General features: G+C 37.4%; 2 protein-coding genes and 1 long non-coding RNA gene across 3 annotated transcripts in view; 2 read left to right on the top strand and 1 right to left on the bottom strand.

Moving 5' to 3' along the window:
- LOC311077662 (polymeric immunoglobulin receptor-like) overlaps positions 1-8,656 on the top strand; it is a 46,917-nt gene extending 38,261 nt beyond the window's left edge. Inside the window, exons 3-7 of the mRNA XM_084106244.1 lie at positions 4,767-5,081; positions 5,178-5,504; positions 6,872-6,976; positions 7,198-7,241; positions 7,340-8,656. Of these exons, the coding sequence (XP_083962370.1) occupies positions 4,767-5,081; positions 5,178-5,504; positions 6,872-6,976; positions 7,198-7,241; positions 7,340-7,651 (1,103 nt within the window). The 3' untranslated portion in view covers positions 7,652-8,656. The remainder of the gene's footprint in view (positions 1-4,766; positions 5,082-5,177; positions 5,505-6,871; positions 6,977-7,197; positions 7,242-7,339) is intronic.
- LOC311077680 lies at positions 7,730-9,150 on the bottom strand. The gene is made up of 2 exons (XR_014604962.1): positions 8,238-9,150; positions 7,730-8,075 (listed from the first exon to the last, which is right to left on the bottom strand). It is a non-coding gene; the product is annotated as an uncharacterized lncRNA (long non-coding RNA).
- A 3,845-nt stretch (positions 9,151-12,995) lies between these two features.
- LOC311077675 (uncharacterized protein) lies at positions 12,996-20,963 on the top strand. Its single transcript, XM_084106261.1, has 6 exons — positions 12,996-13,184; positions 13,314-13,652; positions 17,647-17,721; positions 17,791-17,889; positions 18,088-18,134; positions 18,639-20,963. Exons 1-6 carry the CDS (start codon positions 13,145-13,147, stop codon positions 18,906-18,908), a joined length of 870 nt encoding a protein of 289 aa, XP_083962387.1. The 5' UTR covers positions 12,996-13,144; the 3' UTR covers positions 18,909-20,963.
- The last annotated feature ends 399 nt before the right edge of the window (positions 20,964-21,362 follow it).

The raw sequence follows: 21,362 nt of genomic DNA, 5'->3' as shown, positions 1-21,362 counted from the left end.
TCATAAAAATACTTTATGCATTTATATATTGAGTTTAACACATTACTCTTAAACTTCAAAATGACTATTATCTAATAGATTAAACTAGATTCTACATGATCTAGAGGGAGTGTGAGTTGGTTTGCTGTGCTGAAATGTGTTTGTAAGGTTTTGCAGGATATATGTGGTCAGTGAGCTGAAGAGAAACGGTTTCTCTTGTGGTTTTCAGCTTGTGGTTTTCTTTGGCTCTTACTCTTTATATTCTTTTACTCGAACCGAGATGCGCTTCAGGCTCTTGTGTATGTCATAAAAACAGGAAATGGTTTCTGTAGAAACGATGGACACACACTTTCCACTCCTTAAAGAGATGCTGTGAATTTGTGTAATATTATCAAAAATATTTGTATTCAGGTTGTTTGAAATATAGATATCACAATGCGTCTGTTGAATGTGGAATGACTTTGGATTTGACAGACAAAGGGAAGCACAAGCTCAGTGTGTGCTATAAAATGTCTTGGTGTTCAAATGTTAAAAGTCTGTCAGTTATAGTTATACAAGTTAATAAAGTCTCTTTGACTCTCTTTAGAGTTTGTGTTTGTAATTTCCTGTTCATCAGATGAGTAATTTAAACCTTCGGCTCCATCTAGTGGCAAAGGTAATGTTCTGTTAAATGTCTTGGGTTTTATTGAAATGAGTGTTGTGTAGTGTTATGATAGCTGACAGGGTGGGTCGGCTCTAATTAATATGACTTTAATTAATTATAAATTACACTGATTTATGTGCCTCCTGTGTGTTTAACACGAAAGAGTGAATCTGGAGGAATGAGGGTTTTCAAATAATGGGCAACTTTATAATTACATGGACTCATCGCTCGTGCTGATGTTTTTATGATTAAAGTCAGAGATGCAGATAAAAACATTTCTCAGCATTCACTCTTTGTCCAGTGTGTGTAGTTAATCTGTCATCAGTGATGCTGAAGTTTGATTGACAGCTGCTGTCCGTGGTGCTGAATCCAGAACTGCCTGTTAAAGTGACAGAAGCATCAATCAGACTCAGACTTCAGTGGATGATCCTCTGATGATCTGAGGAGAGACACTGCAGATGTTCAGATTAGAAAGCGTTTGCCTTCTTATAGCACACGGGTCTGAGACTCGAGACTCGGTACCTCAACATGTAAACTTCCTGATGTTTCAATTATGGTGGTTGTATGTATATCTTACATTTTTAACATTTTCACGTGACTTTATGTTAAGCTTTTACTTTGAATTGTTTAATTTTAATTGTTTGCATTGAATCTGCTTGTAGGTTGACTGAGAGTCCATGTACAACCCGAATTCCAGAAAAGTTGGGACGTTTTTTTTAAATTTGAAGAAAATGAAAACTAAAAGACTTTCAAATCACATGAGCCAATATTTTATTCACAATAGACCATAGATAGCATAGAAAATGTTTAAAGATATTTTACACTTGTATCCACTAATGAGCTCATTTCAAATTTGATGCCACTTCAGATTCAGTGAAAAGAGTGTCACTCTTTCATGGTTTGTGGTTTCCAGCAGGTTTTATCTGATGTGTTTCATATGTGGAGATCAGATTCACTGAAGGAGACGCTAAAAGAGTCATTCAAACAAAGATACGCTGGAAAACTCAACAGATGGTGAGTTTTATGAATGTTAATTCATTTAAATCATATTTGATGATATTATATTTAACTTAAAGGTGCCATAGAATGGATTATTTTATTATTTTATAATGTTTCCTGGGGTGCCCTTATAATGCTAGTATGTTTTTTAGATCAAAATTTGTTATAATTTAGAAATAAAAGGCATATTTCCTAGCCTGATTTCATCCATTGATTTGAACACTCTGTTTGAAGGGGCGTGTCTGCTGTGAGACTTCAGTGTTGTTGCCCACTGCTGTGATTGGCTGACATGCTTGCATATGAAATATCTGGCATTACATGTAGAGCTATCTGGAAAACTTTTACTATTACAGCTTTTATATGTTTTTACTATTACAGCTATCGGGATTAACGAATCATGAGAAGTTTTTTTTAAAGTATTTAGATCTATTCCCATCACATAAAAGGTTTCAGTGATGAGCACTGAGCAGATGACAGCCTGTTGATCGCGTGAATGAAGATCTTATCACTGCAACGCGATATACTGATGCATAAACAGTGTTGAACGACTTTGAAAGAAAGATTATCTGTCTGAATTTGAACAATTACACATCAGAAATTCACATAACCCACTGGTTCTCCAGAGGCTCGGATGAAGGAGCAAAAAAATATTTTTGTGTTCATTTGTACAACCAAACACTGAGCAACTGCCATGCTTCGTTCGCTCGTTTGCAAGCCATGATGTCTCTCGAGGAAAAAACAATATCGCGCTGGATCTAGATAACACAATGTAAATTATCGTTAATAAAATCCCTACTTGCCGCTTGCGGGAATATAACGTTAGTTGAAATTGCCCCCTTCGTCCGTTTGAGACGCCGAGAGAAGCCTGGCTGCTTGATATTGTTGTAACAGTCCGTGGTGAAATGGGCAGAGCAACTAAACAACTTCGAATTAAACTGTAGCGGTATCCGATTATAGATAGATAGATTATAGATAGATCTGCCATTTTCCCTATGATCCTCCTCCTGCTTGTTTCTTCACCTGCAGAACTTCTGATGATTCGGCTGTGCAGTTTCGCCTGGCACTGAGCATGGGCTGGCATATGCAAATTTTTAGAGGCGTACATATTAATGATCCCATCGGTTTCGTCACAGTTGGTGTTATGTGGAGATTCGGGGGTGTTTTTCAAAAACGAGATTTAAATAAGAAAGAGAAAACTATGGTGTTTGAGACTCACTGTATGTCATGTCCATGTACTGAACTCTTGTTATTTAACTATGCCAAGATAAATTCAATTTCACATTCTATGGCACCTTTAAAGACATAAAATAAGTGTGTTGAGTCTTACATTTTTGTCCACGTTAATGATGTTTGCATGATTATTAAAAGTCCACTCTTAAAGTGTAATTGTTATTCTCACTGGTAATATACAGTATAATAATTAATAAATCAGAAACATGCATTTATAGGAGACCGTGTGAACCACTGATGTTTGTGTGTGTGTCCATCAGTGTCTTACTTTCACTTCCCGTTTTATTAACCTCTCTCTCTCTTCTCTCTCTTCTCTCTCTCTTCTCTGTCTCTCTCTTCTCTCTCTCTTCTCTCTGTCTCTCTCTCTCTCTCTCTCTCTCTCTCAGGGGAAGTGGGCGTCTCTGTCATGTTCAGCTCTTCATGTTAAGCATGTAACCAGGAAAGAAACACTCAAAACTCTTCTGAACACACATCGAGAGCTTCAGAAGAACTGAATCTACTAACAACAGAGAAGATCATTTAATAAGAGAGAAGAATGAAGATCATCTGGACTTTCACTCTGCTGATGATTCCTGGTAAGAATCTGAACTCAAGTTCAAGGTTTGTTGTAGGTGTCGTGTGGTGTCAATCTCCATGAGTGTGACACTCACTAAATCACTAAAGATAGCACAGATTTGGTATTTTCAGTCTTTTACTTCAGTTCATGCTGTTTTATTGACTGTTGAAGAAATCTAATTTCTCTGTATTTTAAAGGGGTGGTATAATGCGCTTTTCAAAAGATGTAAAATAAGTCTCTGATGTCCCCAGAGTGTGTATGTGAAGTATTAGCTCAAAAATACCCCACAGATATTTTTATATAGCATGTTAAAGTTGTCACTTTTTGAGGGTGAGCAAAAACACCGTTTTGTGTCTGTTCCTTTAAATGCAAATGAGCTGCTGCTCCCGGCACAGGGGGCGGAGCTTCAAGAGCTCGTGTCCTTTTACCTCACACACACATGCACTGAAAATTTCAAAAACTTTTAGCCTTTTATGTTCAAACCGGAGTTAGACAATGATGGAGAGACTCAAGAAGAAGTGACAACAAGTCGAAGTAACAGGACATTTCTGAATGGTTAGTTGATGAATTTATGTAGCTGATGTGTAGTTATCTTCTAATAATTGATTAGCATATTCTGTCTTGATAATCTATACAGTAAATCATTTTCAAAGGGCGGGGTTTATGTAAATTTTGTGTTGTGTGGTTCCTACCAGTCGTTTGCTGTAGTCCTTAAAAAGCGATTTCTTTAAAATAAAATATCTCCCTTTTCTTTGAACTTTGCAGATGTTGTTTATCATTACACACTAACTAATGTTAGAAAAGTGAAATCATATTCAACCACCCCTTTAAAGTGTTTTAATGCTGGTTTGTTGTAGGTGTCGTGAGCTCCATGAGTGTGACAGGATATTCAGGAGGAGGAGTCACGATCACATGCAGATATGATGAAGAATATACAGACAATAAAAAGTATTTTTGTAAAGGACAGTGGTCAAAGTGCACAGACCAAATCAAGACTGATATTAAATATAAATGTTTTGATGCTGGAAGATTCTCTCTGTATGACGACACAAATTCATCAGTCTTCACTGTGACCATCAGAGATCTGAGAGAAGAGGATTCTGGGACGTACCAGTGTGCAGTTGATATAACTAGAGGAACAGATCCCCACACTGAAGTGAATCTGAAGGTTTTAACAGGTGAGTAACTGAGACCCTCAAACTCATGAAGATCTCCACAACATCACGATACTGAACACTGACTGTAATTACTGACGTTCACATTTGAAACGCATAACAGATGTGTTTGTTATTAAATTAAGATGAAGTATCATTACTGACTTGATTTTTTAAACAATAATACTGGGTTTGTTTTTAACAGGTCAACAAAACATGACTGTAAGTGGATATTCAGGAGGAAACGTCATTATAAACTTCAAATATGAGATTCAAGAAGAGAATCCTGTGATAGACGTCTGTAAAACTGCAGATCAGTGTTTTACTGTAATAAACACTAACAGAAGAGCAGAATGGAAACATGACAGACGATTCTCCGTTCATGATGACAGATCTGCAGGACTCTTACTTCTGTTTATCAGAGATCTGAATGAGAACGACTCTGGACAATATAAGATTATAGTCAAAGTTTCTGAAGATTACAGTTTCTTCTCTGAGTTTAATCTGGACATTAAGAAGGGTGAGCTGCTTTCAGTCATTTATGCATTATTTGACAGAATCCATGAATATATCTGGTGATTGTAACATTGCTGCACTTTATCTGGATCTTAAACAGAGGATTGTTGTGTGAAGAGCATCAGTCTATCAGCTTCTGCAGGAGGATCTGTGAACATCAACTGCAAATACCCACAATCCCACATTCGTGATGTGAAGTTTCTGTGCTGGAGATCTGGAGCTGATCTCTGTGCTAAAGAGACGTCTGTGAAGGAGAGCAGAAGATGGAGGGATGAGGGAAAGATCCGGCTGTATGATGACAGAGAACAGCAGCTCCTGACGGGAAGCATCAGTCATGTGACTGAAGAAGATTCAGAATACTGGTGTGGAGTTCAGTCTGATCAAGGACACCAGATCTTCATCACACGAGTCCTGATCAATGTTACAGGTACGAATGATTTTCTCAGTGATGTGTGTCTTGCATCATGTTGCTTGAATGTGGAAACAGAATGAAGAACCAGGTTTATTCTGTTCTTGTAGATTTGCACACAGGATTATTTTAATGTAGAAGTAACATGGTGTCTGATAAAACAAAGTCACAAACCACAGTTACAAAAGAGGAAGTGTCCTCACAAATCTGAGCTGCAGTCAGTATTACTTAAGTCTCTGCAGTTAAAAGTGTTTAGATCTATGGTGCTGTTCTGCAAATGCACTGGTCACGTGTTTGTGATAGTTTTATTCGTCATGTCACTCTTTATATGTATAATGTAATTGGTTGATTTGAAACATCAGTTGATGTTCAGATGTTTACTGTGTTCTGGTACATTCATATTCTTATTTCCTACTGTTTGGGGAAACCCTGTTATAGATTGTGTTGTAGATATAGATCAGGGGAACATGTCATTTTTTGTGGGAAGAGCTACAGCAGTGTGTGAACTCAGGAACTGGACATCTGAACAAAGTGTGAAAGTTTGTGTGGTCATTTGGTGTTACAACAGTGTTTGGTGTTGCAGCAATTTGGACACCATATCACAACAGTCTTTTTACTTTAGTAGTAGTGTTGTAATGTTAGTGCAGTTTTCAGTATTTATGTTAGTCCACTTTACCACACTTGCACCACAGTTAAAACTGAAGTTAAAGGATTCACTTTTAAAAAAACTTTTGCTGATAATTTACTCACCCCCATGTCATCCAAGATGTCCATGTCTTTATTTCTTCAGTCGAAAATAAATTAAGGTTTTTGATGAAAACATTCCAGGATTTGTCCCCATATTATGGACTCCAATGGGACCCAAACGGTTCAAGGTCCAAATGACAGTTTCAGTGCAGCTTCAAAGGGCTTTAAACGATATCAGACGATGAATAAGGGTCTTATCTAGCGAAACGATCGGTCATTTCAAAAATAAATAAAAAAGTTTAAGTTTTATAAGCACAAATGCTCGCCTTGCTCTGTTCTGTGATGCGCGTTCGTGACGTCACGTAATACGCAATTACGTTGAAAAGGTCACGCTTGAAAAATTTCTGTCCTGAAGAAAATTTTCTTTTAGGCTTTTTAATATTAAAGCACCCAGGATACGCACACGAAATGGGCATTTTAAACGGATAAACTGACACAAATACATTTGAAAATGTGTATATGGTCCTCCTTCCGCACATTTGTAAACACGTCAACTTGACCTTTTCAACGTAATTGCGTATTACGCGACGTCACTAACGCACATCACAGAACAGAGCAAGGCGAGCATTTGTGCTTATAAAACGTAAACTTTTTTATTTATTTTTGAAATGACCGATCGTTCTTATTATTATCTCTAGATTTTTCAGGCTCCTCTCTGATCATTCCTCTGGTTCTGGTTCTTCTTTTTCTGATCATCGTTGGACTCTTATTACTGTTTCTCTGTAAGAAGTATCAGTCTCAAGGTAAAACTCCTTCCTAACTACTTTAGATATAGAAACTCTCCATTTATACTGAGATTAAAACACAAAGATTTGTTTTTCCAATTTGAATCTGTCGCCACCTATTGGCTATAAATACAAAATGCAGATATTTGATGATGTTTTAAAAACATTTACAAAAGACATAATTGTTAAAATGTGATAATGTATGATGTCATTGATTAAAGGACGCTTGTTTTTGGCAGGTGGTGATTCGTCGTCTCAGAATGGACCAGGGAAACATGAAGTTGTGAGTTCAGTTACTGTATAAAATGTTTAATTAAATGTCTAATGCCTTCCATCCTAATGATATTCAGAGCTGTAAATAATTTCTCTGTCTCTCCTCAGGTTTCTCACACTGGTTGTGATTATGAGGACATTAAAGAGACTCACAAACAATTACCCACAAACCCCTCTGATTCTTCTGACACTGTTTATGCCACTGCACAATTACCCACAAGCCCCTCTGTTTCTTCAAACTGTGTTTACGCTACAGCTGAGAAAGGCACTGGTGACTCTCAGCGCTGCATCACACCTGCTGAGGATCTGAATTACGCAGTGGTGAATTTCCACAAGAAATCTGACTGTCCTGACAGTGTCAGTTTCAGGAATAATCAGGATTACAGTGAATACGCTGCTGTCAGTCATCTCACTGCTTGACAAGCCACAGCAGAATATAAATGAACTGAATGATATTTTTTTTTTTTATCACCTTTTTATCATTTTCTATGCTTGATATTTTTATTACTAATACTAATAGGTCATGTACGCCCCAGAGCCTGCTGCCATGTCAATCCCGGAGCAAGCACTTATTGATCTGGATACCCTAGAATGGACTCCCAACCCTGGGCTCTCTCCTTCCTCACCGGTCACACCCGGCTTGTTGTAAACTCTGGTTTCTTGGCCCTTCCTCTTCCGCTGGTGCAGTCCAGTCTCGTAGCACCACCTCCTCTGCTGGTCCCGTCCAGTTCCCAAGCTCTGCCTCCTTCACTTGTTCCCCCTAGTTCCTTAGCTATGCCTCCTTTCCTGGTTCTGTCTGGCTTCCTGGCTGTACCCCCTGCATCCACACTCTGCCTGGCTCCACCTTGGTCTTCAAAGCCTCCTGCTCCACCTCAGTCCTCAAATCCTCCGGCTCAACCCTGGCCTTCCGGTCCAGTGGCATCACCCTGATTCTCCAGTCCTCTGGCTCCACCTGCGTCCTCACTCCCACCGGCTGCACCTCGGTCCTCCAAGCCCCAAGCTCCACTTCAGTCCTCAAATCCTCCGGCTCAACCCTGGCCTTCCGGTCCAGTGGCATCACCCTGATTCTCCAGCCGTTTGGCTCCCTTGACTGTAGAACAAGGGAGATCTTGCACCTCACCGGCTCTGCCCTGGACTGCACTGCCTAAGGCTCTGAGGGTCTTCATCCCTCTGGCTCCATCAAGGCATCCCACTCTGCCCATTCCATCAGGGCCTTCTCCACCCCCATCTCGTACTATCAAATTTATTTAGATTTATTTTCAAGGGCTCTTATTGTTTCATTCTATGGTTCCTGTGTCCTTATTGTCTGTTTCCTTGGTGAGGGGCTTTCGCACCAGGTAGTTATAGGAACACTGTTATAGGAACTAGCCACCAGGCTAACACCGGAACCGTTGGAATTGTCTTTAATTAAACTGCTGCAGTATACATACTCATCTCTACTCGTCCCTGCTTAAAGGGATAGTTCGCCCAAAAATGAAAATTCTGTCATCATTTACTCACCCTCAAGTTGTTTCAAACCTGTATGACTTTCTTTTTTCTGCTGAACACAAAAGAAGATATTTTGAAAAATGTCGGTAACCAAACAGTTGATGGACCCCATTGACTTCCATAGTATTTTTTTTTCCTACTATGGAACAAATCACCTACTCTGCCTTTAATTAGTCTGTGTTTAGCCACCCACTAAAACAGCATGCATAGAAATATCCAAAATTATCATCCACTATGATATTCATGAGAATCTGCATGAAAACTTCAGCCAGATGGCGCTCTTTCTCAGTGTTTAAATTAGTACTGAGTCAAAGGAGATCTATCCATATGATGGCATACTATAAACTAACATCCTATGACTGAACTCAACTCACAATGAAGATCCTCCTCATCTTCTTCACTTTCTCCCTGATCTCAGGTCAGAGCTTTTCTCTTTCATCACTGCAGTAATGATGCTGTTTTCTGTTCATGAGGTTTCTGATCACAGTATCAATCTGATTGACAGGTGCAGTGAGATGCGTCAGTGTCACTGGATATTCTGGAGGAAGTCTTCTTGTTAGATCAGGGAAGTCTTGGCATAAAGATAAGACAAAATACATGAGAAAGCAACAGAGTACAACTATAATAAATAATAGAAACATGATCAATGGATTAATGAAAGACCTCATGATCTACATTAGAGATCTAATCACACAAGATGCTGGAACTTACCAGATTGGTGTTTATGGCCAGTGGTTAATATTATTATGGTGGATATTGGAGAAAACTGACAATTTCAGCTGTGAATATTCACATTAACCTAATTATATTATTTATATAATTACATTTATTTTATATAATTACAGCATATGGAATAGGAAAAAAAGATTCAGTATTTCTGATTGTAACACTGTAGCAGTTGTCAATATAACACCATGAGTGTTGTATCACTCTGAATATTAATGAGTATAGGGCTAGGTTCAACTCTTAGGAGGATAAAAATTAACTTTGGGCCAAATAGTGTGAATCACATTTATTGTACACAGAACATTTAATAACCAAATAATAAAATAAGAAGTTAATGTATTGATGTCTTGTCCCAACACAACACTATCTGAAATGGGGAAAAGCAATATTTAGTCCAGGTTGTGCATGACAGGTCCAAAAAATAAATAAAATAAAGTGTCCAAAAGTCAAAGAGTGTGTGTAGCGTAAAATTAATGTATGTAAGGCTTTTTTTTTTTTTTACTACCCCCCCGGGTAAGTGTGTGTATAAAGTAACAGCTTAGCTGTAATTGAAAAGTATCCCACGATGCAAACAGGTCCGGGTTGAACGTCAGTAGAACGTGTAGTTGACCCTTCACCAAATCACAGTCCGGCTCGCCATAGCTCACAAAAGCTCACAGTTGATCATGTCACAGAATGGAATCAGGCAAAAATAATGATAATAATCTGCACAAAACACAATTCACAGTTAACATCTCTCAAAATTCATATATGCTTGTCATGCAATAAACTCATGAGTAAAATAAATCGCAAAAGCACTTTTAACAATTTTTAAGCTAATTAACATCAGTACATGTGAAATATTAAAATACTTTCAATAAACATCATCTTTTAACTGACTGTTTTTTTTTTTCATTCACTATAACATAAATACAATTGTCTGATCATTAATCAGTTAAAGCACATCAACTAATCATTTCTTTGAACACATAAAGTCAGCAGAGTTTGCAGAAGTAATGTTTCTCAATCAACATCAATTGGAATTCCTTTTGAAACCCATGAATATACTTCAGCAATTTTATATGAAAAGTTCAAACATATTTTGTCAGAGAGTCGTGCATTAGTAACACTTCAAAAACAGTGCTTGATCACCTCGTGTCTCAGCTAAGAACAGTCTTCTTCTCTCAATATCTACGTCTCAGTCAACCAGTTTATATAGCACCCCCTACAGGGAAACTACGGTACTGCATATATCTAACAAAAGTGTAGAACAGTGTAAAACTCTAGTCTAGGGGGTTACATGATGAAACTCATGACTGTGAGTATTTCTGCTGTGACTCCAGATGATGGAGGAGTTTATTTATGTGGAGTTTGGATCAATGGACACTCGTACAGTTACTCCATTATTAATACAGTTCATCTGCACATCATGGGCGAGTAGAACAAACTATCAGTGTCATCTAGTAAGTTTCAGTATTTGCTAAATGTCACATTCACACTGATGAAGACACTGATTCAGTCTGATATTTGTGATTGACAGCTAAAGTGGGCGTGTCTAGAGTCACTGGCCACTCAGGAGGTCGTATGATGATCAAGTGTGAACATCCTCAACACAAAACCAAGCCAAAATACATCTGTAATTCAGTTTCATGGAACTAATTGCTTTTATTAATATCTGCTCACTACAGAAGTCTCATCTGTTCAAATAAACTGATTTATGATTTGTTGATGTATGTAATGTTTCATTGAAGGTCACTTATCCAGCATCATAAGACATTTGTGAAGTGTAATTTGATGTTGATGATGACAGAAGATCATCAGGACAGACTGTGAATGTGTGTGTGTATCGTGATGAATCTCTGAAGAGTCTCTGTCCGTGGAGCTGAACACCTGAACGACTCTCTTCCACCAGCAGGAGATCAGACTCACAATTTACTCTTGAAAATATGCTCAGCTGTTTCTCTGGCTGTTGACAGTGTTTTATGATTTATGGAGTGATAAAAAGAGAAATCCAAAACACATTAATATGTCAACAAAATTAAACAAGAGTTCTAATGTTCAGATTTCTGTTTTAGAAAATGCTCCTATAAAATACTACATTTGCATATTTAAACATACCATTTCAGAAAACTTGTAATAAAAAAATAATCGTATTGTACTGTTATTAATCATGTCATTTGTTCTCTGTTTGTCCTTGGACTTTGTTATACTTCCTGTTTCCTGTTCTGTCTGCCATCTTTGTAGTCCTTGTAATAGATTTTTCCCTAAATCTGACTATCTAGCGTCTACAAATCAACACTTAATAAATAAATCTGTTGCTACTGATCAACACAGAGCGTCTACAAATCGACACTCAATAACTCTTATACTCTAGCTCTTTGCGTCTTCCGTCGACAACTGGCTGAGTCTCTTACTCTAACTTCTTTGCTGTGCAGCATAAATAACAAAAGAGACAGACTTCAGTAAATGTCCCTCAGATGGTTTATTCAAACGAGCAATACTCAGAGAATCTCGGCCCAACAGAAGAATACAACAGGCTTTATAGGGTAAAGCCAGACACATCAAAATAGAATCATCTTGACTAACATGTCCCGCTCTATCAATATGACTGGTTAAATTGTTTAAAGCAAGTCTTTCATTACCCTTTGTTAGTGACATCAGCAAAATATAAAAAAACATTGTAAGGGGGTAATATTCCAGTCAATCATTTCACAATACAGTCAAAATAAACAGGACATTGAGTCCATTTTCAAAGTTCCACTTGACCAAGGTTACATTGAGTCAAAGTTTGTTAGATCATATCGAAAGTTGGTCTGGTGGCTACATCCTAAATAAAAGGAAGTATGAATTTTTTTTTTGTTTTATTGTTAGATCTGGAATGGAAAGTTAGTCACCATCAGACATAAAAATGGGAAGTGTGATAAAAGTTTATCATAAGTTTAAAATCTAAAGTCAGATTTCCATGGTTAGTAACATAATTAATCTCATCTATAAAAGATCCACCACATCCTCTTGTAGTTTCTCATGTTGGTTTCAGGTGTCGTTAGCTTGATTTCTTGTTAATCTTGTTAGTCCCTGTGTAAATGTTTGGAGTTGGAGGGCTATAGAAGTCTTCTCACTGTCTACCTCTCAGTCTCCAGGCTCTCTTCTTTTTGTGGAGCGTCCAGAATCCTGTCCTTAAGAGGGGCTCTTTCATGTGTTCTCTGTGTTTGCCCCTGGACTTTGTTGTATTCTATTCTGTCAGTCATATTTCACTGTGATATGAATCATGTTGATCAATCAGAAACCTGCACTTATAGTTGCAATGTGAACCGCTGCTGTTTGTGAATGTTTCCATCAGATGTCACTGTCAACTGAAGCACATGTGAAGCATTAGTTTCACTTCCCGCTTTATTAATCTCTCTCTCTCTCTCTCTCTCTCTCTCTCTCTCTCTCTCCCCTCCCTCTCTCTCTCTCTCTCTCTCTCTCTCTCTCCCCTCCCTCTCTCTCTCTCTATGTCTCTCTCTCTCTCTCTCTCTCTCTCTCTCTCTCTCTCTCTCTCTCTCTCTCTCTCTCTCTCTCTCTCTCTCAGGGGAAGTGGGCGTCTCTGGCACATTCAGCTCTTCATGTTAAACATGTAACCAGGAAAGAAACACTCAAAACTCTTCTGAACACACATCGAGAGCTTCAGAAGAACTGAATCTACTAACAACAGAGAAGATCATTTAATAAGAGAGAAGAATGAAGATCATCTGGACTTTCACTCTGCTGATGATTCCTGGTAAGAATCTGAACTCAGAGTAAATCATGAAAAACAGCACAGAATTGATGAGGAGAGTCTTTAACTTCAGTTCATGTTGTGGAATTTAAGAAGTGGTCCTAATTGAATTTTAATGCTGGTTTGTTGTAGGTGTCGTGAGCTCCACGAGTGTGACAGGATATTCAGGAGGAGTCGTCAACATCACATGCAAATATAAAAAAGAATATACAGCAAATGCAAAGTATTTTTGTAAAGGAAAGAGGCCAGTTAACCCAAAGTCTAAGTGGTGCTCTGCTCTCATCAGGACTAATGAAACAGATAAATGGGTTCAGTCTGGAAGATTCTCTCTGTATGACGACACAAGTGCATCAGTCTTCACTGTGACCATCAGAGATCTGAGAGAAGAGGATTCTGGGACGTACCAGTGTGCAGTTGATATAACTACAAAAAAAGATTCCTACACTGAAGTGAATCTTAAGGTTTTAACAGGTGAGTAACTGAGACCCTCTCCACAACATCACACATAATTACAGTAATAATAATGAACACCTCTAGATGCTAATAGACCAGATAAAATGAAAAAACAAACTCTTCAAAATAAAGGTTCCGCAAGTTTTTTTTTCCCCCAGGATTCCATGGATGTTGAAGGTTCTTCATGAAACCATAAATTACAATTAAGGACCTTTATTTTTGAGAGTGCAGAGCAAACATGAGATCTTTAACATTATAAAGTCAATTGAATGTCAATTAAAATTTTCCATGGACTCTTAGTTTGTATTATATTCAATTTGTTCCTTATTTCATTCCCTGTGCTTATGTTCTGTTTCCCTTGGTTTCCATGGTTTTTGATTATTCTCACATCGGTTTCATTCTCTACTGGACCAAACCGTGAGATTTATTAATCATTGTTTTGCTGATAACAGAAAGCATGTTTTCAGTGTTGTTTCAGTAGTAAATGATGTCAGGACAGCAGTTTATTCTGACTGTACTGCAAATCTGTAAATCAAATGCTTATTATAATATTTAAATGAACACAATCATAATGTTATTATTGCCAGCAATGTATTCACCCACTGTAAAAAATAAGGTAACACTTTAGAATACGGTATCTTACTTACTGCATAACTTATAAGGAATTATTGAAGAACTAATAGGTAATTCTTCATTAACTAGTTATTCACTACTGTTAACTACTAAGGAAGATGTGTTAACTAATCAGTATGTAAAATAATTTTATGATTGTGTTAAGTAACAGTTAGTTAATCATTAACTAATTAACTCTGTCATACCGCCTGAAGAACTACTATTAATTATCTACTAATTAAGGTTCAAGAATAATAATTAAGAAGTAACTAATGAACAGTCATACAAACTACAATGAGTTGTGACCTTCCTTATTTACTAATGTTATTAATGGAAGTAGTATTATGAAAATACAATTTTAACAAATGCATACAAAGTTAAAGAGGTTTTTACCTGTGTGTTTTTTTGAGTGTGTTCTGTAAGAAATCAACTTCAGAAAGGAACCCCACTCAACTTACCTCAGATTAGTTTTTTATATTTAATATACCTGTAAAGTACTGTGTGTGTCTGTTTTCCTCAGCATATGCCATTGAGTAAATTCATGTATTTGAGGCAACGACTGAGGGAAACTGAAAGGGAGCTTATTAGTAATTCATAAATAATTGTCAAATAATTCTGCAGGAATTACTTATAACCTGATTAGTAATTAATAAAGAACTATCAAATAATTATCCAGGAATTAGGCTACTTTTAACCTGAAACAGTATTCTAAAGTGAAAATATAGGGAACTTATTAGTAATTAATAAAGAATTATTAGATCATTCTTCAGGAATTACTTAGAACCTGATACAGTATTCTAAAGTGAAAATATAGGGAACTCATTAGTAATTAATAAAGAACTATCAAATAATTATCCAGGAATTAGGCTACTTATAACCTGAAACCATATTCTAAAGTGAAAAAGTGAAAAACTCATTAGTAATTAATAAAGAATTATTAGACCGCCGCCCTATGTTTCACTCATAGCCAAAATATGCTGTTACTGACTCCATAACCTGCCCATAAACAAACAGTGCACAGCTCTAAGAACATATTTTAACATCTGATGTTTTAGGATCTTTAGAAATAAAAACATTTGTTTTATGCAAGGAATCAGGCGTTTCCATCACGCAAAAAAGACGTTAGCTAGCTAACTGACATTGTGTCCTTGTATGTTGCCTTGCATAAAATAAAATGATTTACAGCACAGTAATGATTTTATAGATTCAATAAAACGTACACAAACCTGTATTTCGCTGAAGAAATGCACCATATCGGCATTGTATGTTAGTTACTTCTTAGTTATTTTTCTTGAACCTTAATTAGTAGATAATTAATAATAGCTCATAGGGAGGTATGACAGAATTCATTAGTTATTGATTAACTAACTGTTACCTAACACAACAATAAAATTATATTACATACTGATTAGTTAACACAACTTCCTTAGTAGTTAACACTAGTGAAGAAGTAGTTAATGAAGAATTACCTATTAGTACTTCAATAATTCCTGATAAGTTATGCAGTAAGTAAGATACAGTATTCTAAAGTGTTACCAAAAAGAATGCTGTTACAAAATTTACAATTGACAATTGGCAGTTTTGGTTGTCAGCAAGCCTGTACATCATCCACTACAATAATACTGTAAAAACAGCAAATCAAGAGCAGCTGTGAAACAGTTCTTTACTGTAATCTACTTTACAGTGTTACTGTAATAATATCATGCACTGAATTAAAAACTGTTAACTTGTTTAATTTGAGGAAACTGGTTGTCAACTCCCATTTAATATTTATACTGTGTTATTAAAGGAGAACTCCGGTCAATTTTTTTTACAATTTTTTTGTAAATTTGGAGTGCTGTCAATACAGAGAACAACGACAAAAATCGGTGTTGCCTACACTTGTTATCCTCTTTTTAAAATTTGCACCCTGTTGACTTCAATGGGGCAAGTTTTAAACCTGCTTTTAGCCTCTTAACATCCTTGATGTGTCATTTCAAGTGCACAGCCAATGTGAGTGATTCCTTCAGAGTGAACACGGGTGAATCTGACTGCAGTAGATGTGAAAGATATGAATAAAAATTATGTTAATTCAGCCAGCGCTCATACCTGTATTTACATCCTGTTTTCGGTCAAAGTCCAAAGTAATCGATTGTCGATGTCGAGTTCACGCGTGTGATCATAGGTAACTAAACCTTTTATTAAGTGTTTGATTAAAATTTATTTTTGCAGGAACCTGAAGCTTTCCAGATCAAACAGTGTGAATAGTAAACATGGCTCTTCATTATGAAAAACTAGTACATTAAATTAGAAGCCATATTAGTGAAAATGGGTCATATCTTAAAAAGTATTAAAAGTTGATAAATCAATTAAGAGAAAATGAAGGCCCTTAAAAAGTATTAAATGCCATTTTCCAAGGTATTAAAGATGCATTGTGTAAAATGTAGGAGGATCTGTTGACAAAAATGCAATATCATATACATTACTATGTTTTGAGTGGTGTATAAAGACCTTACTTAATGAACCGTTATGTTTTTATTACCTTAGAATGAGACATTTCTATCTACATAAACCGTGGGTCCCCTTACATTGAAATGCGCCAACATGTTTCTACAGTGGCCCTGAACGGACAAAACGCGTTTCGTCACAATGTTGTTCTTCGTGCAAAAGAAGCTGAAAGAAGAAGCTAGCTTAAGTCAGCGAATAATACTAAATAAATACAGGTATGTGCGCTGGCTGAATTAACCTTTTTATTCATATCTTTCACATCTACTGCAGTCAGATTCACCGTGTTCACTCTGAAGGAATCACTCACATTGGCTGTGCACTTGTAATGACACATCAAGGATGTTAAGAGGCTAAAAGCAGGTTTAAAACTTGTCCCATTGAAGTCAACAGGGTGCAAATTTTAAAAAGAGGATAACAAGTGTAGGCAACACCGATTTTTGTTGTTGTTCTCTGTATTGACAGCACTCCAAATTTACAAAAAAATGAGCTCAATGTTAAAATTGACCGGAGTTCTCCTTTAATGTACATTAGTGAGTATATTAGTATTAGACATATTTAAGTCCACTAAAAAAAGAATGTCTCTTAAAACGTCAATTAAACTCAAACCTCCTGCAGATTACTGTTAGTTAACAACACATGCATGTGCTAAAGTCCTTAGCAAAGAGATCATCACATCAGCAACACTTTAAATCCTGCAAACAGTTTAAAGACGCTCAGAAGTCAGCACTGTGTGGTTTTGTGAGTGAGACATATCTGATGGTTCAATAATGTGTGAAAGACATCAGCGTCTGTGAGAAAGGGGAAGTGAAGGATCTGTGTGAGTGGAGAAAGAAAGAAAGAAAGAAAGAAAGAAAGAAAGAAAGAAAGAAAGAAAGAAAACACTGTTTGTGACACTGAGTTTTCTGTGTTTTAGAGACAAACCATCACAGAACATCATCATCATCATGGTTTAATTCTCCAGCGATAACATCTGCGTCTCCTGTAACAGGTACAAACACACTCTGAAACACACTCATCTGTGTCTGTGGTTGAGATGGTGACTCTCTGGTGTTTTCAGGCTCTCCTCTGACGGTCAGTGTGTGTGTGTGTGTGCTTCTGATCATCACTGGACTCGGGTTAGTGACCGTGACTCTCGTCAGGAGGCGTCGCTCTCACAGTAAAACTCATTCTTCCATTTTTACTCTCTTTAAAAGCACTTTTTGATCAAACTGATACATTAACATTCATATAGACCTTTTTATTTCCCCTTTTGTTCATACAATAACTCCAGCTTACTACAACTAAAGATGAGCAAAATAGAGAAATATAATGTGATAAGATTTACCAAACAGTTCATTTGTCTTGTATTTGACAGATCCGTCGTCCAAAAGATCTCAAGTCACACCAGGAAACAATGAAGAGGTTTGTAGAATGTGATTGAAAAAAAAAAAAAGTTTGTTTTTATCAAAAATGAGAATGAATTATTAACGATTGCTGGACATCGAAATGTTATTGGCGTCCATCTTCATTGAATTTTGAAACCAGATAGAGCCGACCAGAGCGCTGCATAATAGCCTAAGTAGCCACGCTGTTCCCTTGGAGGGCGGGGGCAATAACAAAAGAAACAAAAGCCGGCTTATTCAGTATGGAAATACACACCGACAATGACACGCCCCTACTGCGTGCTAGAATCTCAGAAAAACAAGCCGATTTCAAACTCAAAATGTACGCTTTTAAATATACCAATACTGCTATCTCAAACATGGAGAGGCTTCTTCGTGATCTCAACTAACAGATTCTGCAAAAAAACGAAAATCACCAATTTTGAAAAAAACCCCGCTTCTTTCTCATTTTGCTCGAAAGTTGTGCTGCCGACTTGTGTCCCTGGTTTCTGTGACGGGTCACAAATGTTTTGTCTCCCTTCAGGTTTCTCACGCTGGTTGTGATTACAAAGAGATTAAAGACGCCCAGAGAGATTTACCCACGAGCCCCTCTGATTCCTCTGCTACAGTTGAGAAAGGCACTGGTGACTCTCAGCGCTGCATCACATCTGCTGAGGATCTGAATTACGCAGTGGTGAACTTCCACAAGAAATCTGACTGTCCTGACAGTGTCAGTTTCAGGAATAATCAGGATTACAGTGAATACGCTGCTGTCAATCTCACGTCAGCATATAAACTGATGCATTTACAGTAAATATACAGACTGATTCACAGTAAAAAGGGTCTAAACTGAGCACCATATGAGACACGTACTGTATAACAGATTGTATTTATCAAATGTAGATTTTCCAGTTTTCCAGTGTGTTTGATTAATGATTCTGTTCACTTGTTCTGTTCATTATCTCATTATTTCTCCATGTTATTTAAGAACGGTGTTACCTGTGTTTTTTGTTCGATGTCGTCACAGTTATGTGTTTGTGTTTCCCCATTATTCTCCTGTATTCGTTGGACTTTTGGATTAAAGACTAATTTGTTTGAATCTTCTTTCAAACAAGTTTCAAATACTCTACTCCATTTCATCAGAAAAAAAGATTGGGAAGACCAGGAACCAAACCTTGTCCGCATCCGCCATATCAACCAGGCTGAGCCAACGATTACGCTCCTGGACCACTAATGTAGACGTCGCCAGACCGATCGGGTGGAACGGCATCCTTTTTTTCTTTTTTTCTTTTTAAAGGTGCAAACGCACCCGTGTTGCTCTTTCAGGAAATGGGACCCATCACCAGTGCCGGAGCACACAGGGGAATGACTGCGGCAACACTGAACAGTGAACTGAAACAGTGAAGCATTCACTTTTCCGCCCTCTAACCAGCCGTCAACAAACACAGAAATTTTATACTGTTAAAACAGCAGTTGAGAGCTCAAAGCTCGCGATCACCGCTGCACTCGCTCCTAGAAGAATACCAACACACTCGCTCGTTGTAAACAACAGCACATCGACGCCAATCGGTTCCAAAGCGAAAGACAAGTGGTGTGTGCATCCACTTCCGTGTTTATACCCGCGCTGCGGGGAGGAGCGTGAGATGCAATTCACACACACCAATGTACAGTACATTGGCTCATTTAAGCATTTTGGGAATCCATGGCACAAACATAAGGCGCCAGACTTCATTGCATGGAGGGAAGAACGTAGTGTTCAAGATGCCGTCTACCTGCTATGTTATAAACTGTTATGTTATCTCACGTTCTCACGATAGAAATGGCATAAAGCTTAAGAACGGAATATCCTTTTAAGAAAGAGAGACAGAGATTTTGGTTGGGTGACAGTTGTAGGTTACAGTTTGACAAGAGTTTACAGTTTGACAAAAGCACAATGTTGTGTTTTATTGCGAGTGTACACAAATATAAGTAAACACTTTGCAGTTTGAATGATGTCCTGTATGAGCAAAATGACGGAGTATGTTTTTATGTTTCAATGTCTTAGCGATCTCTATACTCGAAGATGAAAGGCTCCCTAAACGTAATCCCAATCAGTTGACACGTCGACTTTTTGTTAGTAAAAATCAAAGTGTGTATTTCAGAAACATGATCTTTAGCCCAGTATTTTTTTCTTTACTTATGTGACGGAGCGGTATAGGCTTTTAATAAATAATTTAGTTTATGGTGATAATTGTCGACTACGCCACCCTGAATCAATCAGGGAATATCTAAATAACCCAGTAATGAACACTAGGTCACACAGGTTCGGGTGTGCCAGGGAGGTCAGAGACACAAGTGCAAATAATTTAATAAGCAGTCTTAATTAGTGTACAAAAATAGTTAAAATATGTTCTGCTTAAAAAGGCGCCCAGCGCTACATTTACTAATAGTGACATTTAGCAAGAGAAATCATCACAGAGCGAGGGCAGTATGAAATGGCAGCACCAACACAGTCCTCTACCCACACACGTTTTGTCCTCAGCTCCACACAAGAGCCATACACATGCAAGTACTATTTTCTATCGAAAATCTGCTTAAGGTTGTAAAAAAAAAACTAATAATGCTGTTTAAGGTTGTCTATTCCCTTTTTCAAGGCTATTCAGGGTCTTGGTGTCTCTCAGAGTTAACAAAAAATTGAAAATGGCCATCCTGAGATTTTTCTTTCACTTTCTCTCTCTCTCATCCTCTCTCACTCTCTCTCTCACTCTCACTCTCATTCGTTATTCGCTATCTTGTATTGTTTTACTGGTTGTACTCTGTGTATACATGTATTCCGTGTGTAATCGTAGTCATTTACATTCTTAGTTTTCATTTATTAAAACCCATTATACTCCTGATTGCTTCTGTCTGCTGGTCACATTACGTCACATTAAGTCCCTTAAATGTTAGATCTAAGCTACAAGCTTTACATTTGTTGATACTTTAATTAGTATTTTTTATAGAACAGAAAAGTTATTTTTCGTGGCCAGGAAAATAGCCTTTTCGTGAGAGTCTATAAAAGGATAACTTTTCTTGAGAGTTGATAAAAGATTGTGCTCACTCTGGATCTATCTCGAGGGTACTGGCAGGTGTCTGTTGAGGGAAAGTCTAGACCAAAAACTGCTTTTATATCTCTCTGTGGCCTATTTCAGTTTAAAGTCGTTCCCTTCGGGCTCAGCAATGCCCCCGCTACATTTCAAAGGGTCATGAACACTGTCCTCGCTGGCCTGACTTATAAATGCTGTGCAGT

This window comes from Abramis brama (assembly GCF_963993115.1).
Source record: "Abramis brama genome assembly, chromosome: 2".
Taxonomy (NCBI): domain Eukaryota; kingdom Metazoa; phylum Chordata; class Actinopteri; order Cypriniformes; family Leuciscidae; genus Abramis; species Abramis brama.
This window is presented reverse-complemented; position numbering and strand designations above follow the sequence as displayed.